This window comes from Amphiura filiformis, chromosome 16 (genome assembly GCF_039555335.1).
Source record: "Amphiura filiformis chromosome 16, Afil_fr2py, whole genome shotgun sequence".
Taxonomy (NCBI): Eukaryota; Metazoa; Echinodermata; class Ophiuroidea; order Amphilepidida; family Amphiuridae; genus Amphiura; species Amphiura filiformis.
In genome coordinates, this window is record NC_092643.1 from 21,271,782 (window position 1) to 21,277,781 (window position 6,000).

General features: G+C 36.4%; 1 protein-coding gene across 1 annotated transcript in view; it reads left to right on the top strand.

Moving 5' to 3' along the window:
• The first annotated feature begins 145 nt into the window (after positions 1 to 145).
• Positions 146 to 6,000, top strand: part of LOC140172488 (FH1/FH2 domain-containing protein 3-like) — a 112,633-nt gene continuing 106,778 nt past the window's right edge. The window contains exon 1 of the mRNA XM_072195635.1: positions 146 to 1,048. Within this exon, the coding sequence (XP_072051736.1) occupies positions 146 to 1,048 (903 nt within the window). The remainder of the gene's footprint in view (positions 1,049 to 6,000) is intronic.

Sequence of the window (6,000 nt, forward strand, 5' to 3'; positions counted from 1 at the left end):
GTCACTGCCACCTAAATCAGGAGAACCAACACAGGAAGATGCAACCAGCAGTACTATCACAAACGAAGAGCCAGGAGAACCAGGCGAACCACAGCAACCTGTAATTCCTGAAAATGAACAAACAAAAGTCACTTTCTCAGAAATTATGGGTGTTGAGCGACCAGACGTACCAGAAAAGGAACCTGAGATGCCAAAAAGTTCCATGCTTAGCCCCGGCGGCAGTCCTAGCCGTAAAATCTCCACAACTCTTCAAAACGCACAGCCTTTGGCACAGAGAATTGAGAGCTTGAAAGAGGATCAGCAAAGGATAAGCGAACAACCTTCCTCACCGAAGGATCATGAACTTGACAATGCGGGAAAAGTGCAATCAGAAAAGGACAAACTGCAATCACCTAAAAAGGAAAAGCCCACATCTGAGGAGACAGAGCCCTCAGGACCAAAGGGTGATGTGAGCGGGGCAATAGGTCAAGCAATTGCTAAGTTAAAGACACCTGCGCCTGTTGTTAAAGAGGCCGAGGAGGAGAAGCCTCAAAAAGACGTTAAAAAGAAAGAGAATTGGCAAGAGATTTTGAAATTAAACGACAGGGAGCTGCGCATTGCCAAATGGGACTTTACAGACTTAGGCGGGGAGGATGACGACGATGTGTTTGATCACGGTGAAATTACTGTTTCATCAATTTCAGGGGTGCCTCCTCCTCCTCCAGGAATTCCAGGTATGCCACCTCCGCCTCCAATCATTGGAATGCCACCACCACCGCCACCACCCCCTGGACCAAACCCACCTCCACCCCCACCACTAGCATCAGGCTTTCAGACGTGGCCAGCGAAAGCACCGGCAAAAAAGAAGAAGACAGTGAGACTGTTTTGGAAAGAAGCCCATGTTGAACCTCCCAGTTATGCAACCCTTAAACGGAAACCAGTAGCAGCGACTAAAAGTAAGGATGAGGGCGATAGTGGCACTATATGGAGCAATATTTCACCAATCGCTATTGACACCAGGAAGTTTGAACATCTCTTTGAATCCAGAAGTAAAGATTTCCAACAAAAGGTATGTCTTTTTTTTATTATTCATTCAGCTTTTATAAATATTATAGTGAATCATATTCTTAAGTGAAATTTGTGTAAAATTAATAACATTGCATACTTGTTTTAATTCCGTTTGAAACATTGTTGGACTCAGATCACCATTTTATAATTTGTTCCAAATAATTTTGTTTCGTTTAAAGGGAGTCTCCGGCAATCACAACATTATGCCTTATATGTAAGAAAAATGATTATCAAGCACGAATCCCGTGGTTTTATTTAAAACAAACTCATAGTGACTATAAAAATGAATAATAACATCTGTCTCTCATCACGCGATATTCAAAATTCCCGCGGGCCGAAATTGTCGAGTGCAATGACCTCCCAGTAATACAATGAAGGCTGACGACAAATGAGCACAAACAACCATTACATCATTGCACTTAGACTATTTTGGCTCGGGAATTTTGAATATCGTGTGTTGAGAGCCGAATGTTTTATTAGTTTTTATGCTCAATATGAGTTTGTTTTAAATAATTACCATGTGATTCGTGCTTGATAATTATTTTTCTAACATATGAGGCATAAAGATTCCCGGACACCCCCTATAAGTAACACTATTCCTGTTTGGTGTGACACCGTCATGTGTACTATTAATAAACATGTTTAACCCATGTGTCAATTAAACCAGCACAGTTTGATAACATTGTGTTATAATCTTTGTGCATTTGTGTGGCTGTTGTGCTGTTTGGCTTACACTGACAGCATTTTGTATGCACATTGTACACTAATACTAAACATTCAGTCCATATCAGACAAATTCATGGACAAACTTTGTTGCATAATAGCACAATTATTATCCTACGTTAATTACTGCATTGTTTTTAGAATGTTACTGGATGATTCTTAAAAGCTGGCATACAAATAAAGTGATAAAATAACAGATAAAGAACTTTAAAAGCTAGTATCGCAATTATTGTACAGAGTTCCCGTATGTGTTGTATCATGAATGCTTGCCTGAGTGCTGTACATGCAAGACTTGGCCATAATGCTGTATTAGAAATCCGGATGTTGCGTGAAAAGGACAGCCAGTCAAATAATGTACACACATATCATACTTGATACACAGCAAACTCTGTACAAATATGAAAACTGCTTTCAGATAGATCTAAAAATGATTTTTCTAAATATTTTCGCTTAAAATAATGTCAGTATATTGTAACATGTTTTCAGATCTGACACAAGTCTTTTCCACTTACATGTAACAAAAAAAAAATTACCCAGTTAAGATTCAAGTTCTTTATTTAGAATGACATTGTATTATTTGTATACTAAAATCGGTCTGGTACAGATCCCAGGTTACAGATTTTGCTCAACTTTAATATGATTTCTTGAATTTATTAAATTGTGAGAACTCATATCAAGCCATATTTACTGTGTCACTCATGGAGGGAAGTAGTATACATATGTGACACGATCTGGTCCATGGGGGCCAAAGGCGGCAAATTTGAAATTGAGATAAAGGTAAAAATATGGAGTAAAAACAATAAAATACATAAGAAAATAGACATCAAAAATCTTCATAACTTTTGACCCAAGTATGCTACACCTTTGGTGTTTGTACTGTATGGATAGTGTAATAATTACAATAACTCAATTTACAAAAATGCCTCCTTTGGCCCCCATGGACCAGATCATGTCACATATTATCTTCAGTTTGTTTGTCTTATACCTGGCAAATTCAGATTTGAAGTATGTGCCATCATGCGATGTATGGGTAATAAACAAACCTGCATAATGTCAATACTTGAGAAACCAATTATTATTTTTTGTCTTACTGAAATATGCTGTTTTGGGCTCCATGAGTGACAACCAATATGTGATGCGATCAAGCAAAATTAGTTGGAACGCGGAAATATTGATTTAGAGATATAGTCAAACAAAGGAAGTATTTCTCTTTGTTTCCTTTTGTTTTGGAAACTTTTTAATTGCTCATATCTTTAGAACTGGTTGTTCAATTTCAATGGGGTTTTTGCTAAATCCAGCTTAGCAAATGCTTTTTACTATCCTATAAGAAACTAAAAATGTAATTATTCCGAGTTCCGACTAATTTTGCTTGATCACATCACATATAGTAGGTTTCCCACAGTAGTAAACAAGGGGGAGGGAGTTCTCTTGGTGTAGTTTTTTAATAGTTGTTTGGTTTTATCAAAAAAAGGGTATGATACGTAGAGTAACTGTAAATAATAAAACATCAGTATGGTATGGGAAATATCCTGTGCTTAGTGTCATACTAAACTCGGCCTCCAGTTTAGCCTCATAAGACACCTCACACATGGTATTTCTCATGGCATACCACTGCTTCATCCAGTTATTTCAATTCTAATCATTCCTTTTACAAGAAGTACACCCTCTACATCAACATTTGTTTTGCCAACTAGTTGAGGGAGGCATAACACTGATGCTGACTATCACTCAGCAGAGCAGCCAATCAGCAGTACTGTGTAATGGGCTATTCCATTTGCAATCCACACTACTCCTGTGGAAGATTTTGGAAATATCTTCCACAGGGGGAGTAAGTTTTTCAAATGTAATTGGTCAGGGTTAATCATTTTGAAACCCATACTCCTCCTGTATTATGGCTTTACCTATATCTTCCACAACTGGAGTGAGTGTTTCAAATGGAAGTTCCCCAACTGCCTATTCTATTTGAAACTCATACTCCCTCTGTGGAAGACTTTAGCTAAATCTTCCACAGGGGTAGTGTGGATTTTAAATGGAATAGCCCAATTACATACTGCTTGTAAAAGGAAGGATGATTCTATGTGTGGTGATGTTCTCAGTTATCCATAAGATGTACATATTATTATTAAGATTTGATGTGCTAGAATTTGAGTTTGTATACTTAAACTCTCTCTCCATATGGTGTCAACTGCAGACGACAAGTTTCAAATTTTTGTTGAAAATTTTTTTTTAAAAAATCCGAATTTTGCATTTTCATGACCATATTTGGAATCGGTATGAAAAATGAATTAAAATGAGTACAAAGAAGCCTGGTATTGGTTTAGTGGTTCTTAAGATAGCTCTTGATATTTTGAGAAAATATCTCAAACTTTGGAACTTTGCATGTTGATGCCTATGGCTAGCATGCAGAGAATTATTGTAAGTTATGTACATGTAGGTAGACTTTGCAAAGAGGTTTGTTTTCATGCTCTGAGTAACCAAACAACATAGAGCTCATAAGAGTCTCTTAGCAGTTTTAAGCTTAATTATCTTCAGTTCTACTGACTATTCTTAACCATTGCTCTGATTGGCTCAATAGATGAAATAGCCACTGTATGTAACCAATCAAAATTGTTTTTAGAAACCGATAATTCAGCCAGTATTGCCCATAGGGTTAACATGGCCATATTTCAACATCAATTTTCGTGACAAAGACTCGCCTCACATGATCACATTAGACACATAGCGCAAGCTTGTGAAAAGTCTGCAGGCAATCTGGCTATTTCATATGGACCTAGTTTTACACTTGGAAATGGCAGTCTTATGAATAATTATTAAAACGTAACATACAGGTGGTGATGAAAACAACTTCCATTTGCAGACAGACCTTTCAGTCTCAGTTAGTCTAGCTTTTTATTTTATTTTTAATTTTTTTCTACAGATGACCCTAAAATAACAAACTTTGCTTGCGTTTTTTAATCAAAATCAGTCGATATTTGCCATAAAAAATGGCTGATTTTACATGCACAAAATACCAAACCACGTCAAGTTGGTGTACCTTGCTCTTTTTCTTTCCTGTTGTTCATATTCAAGGCATCCTCTTGTATCATTTATTGATCCTTGATGTGTTTTGTGTCCTTGTCCGTTGGATTCACCATTACCCACTTTTACCAAATCTGAGTTGGTTGGGCCAGGTTTTTTGTTGTCTTATGGCTAATCATTAAAACTTGAAACACACCATTCATTTCAATACAGGTAGTTACAATACTACAGAGTGTTTATTTAAAAGGTTTTTTTTAGATGCTGCCAGTAGGAAATAGTTTGGGGCAAGGTGAAATGAAGTAAAATGACAAAAAAACAATAATTTCTCACTTGTCTCTTCTTGCCATGCCAACCATTCATCAATGCTGCTCATGCATTGTATTTAAGTGGTTTGTAGCCAATACCAGTTACGCTTGTACAAGACTGCCCTCATGTGTTTGCTATGGGGTACAGATACCTGGCTGATAGATAAACTACTTCCACAGTTCTTCTGTATTATTGGTCTATACTTCCTGTGCACAATTCCCCCACATAGTATAGGGAAGTTTAATTTTCTGAGTTTTAGGTGTTTTTTTTTCATTTAGGTGTGTTTTTTTAAGAAAAAAAATAAAGAAATTAGCTCCTTTATATATTTGAAGCATATATTGCATTATTATTATTGATATTTTGTGAACAACCATATTTTTCTTCAATTTTCCCCATTAATTTATGCACAAATTTGATATTTACATATAATTTGAATATGAGGGACCAAGTAGATCACTTAACATTGAATTTTGTTTAAAATTAAGTTTAATTAAAACAGTAGTAATTGATTAACAACACAATATTCCATAAGTTTCAAAAATGGACTATTTGTCCATTATATTCAACCAATCAAATGATCCCAAGGCCCTAATAGCTGCATGTAATTGGCTATTCCATTTAAAATTCACACTACCCCTGTGGAAGATTTTTGGAAATATCTGCCACAGGGGGAGTATGCATTTCAAATGAAATTAACACAATAGATAGCTCCACCGTCCCTCTGTAGAAGATTCATATTGAACCTTGCTCAGAGAGTGTATGAAATTCAAATGGAGCTGCTTAATGAAATAATTCCATTTGAAATTCATACCGCTCATTCTACAAAATCCGGTGCCAATAGCCTTTTTTCCATTCTTTGGTCCACAATAACTTTGTCGAGCATTTAGGGCATCAAATTTTTTTTTA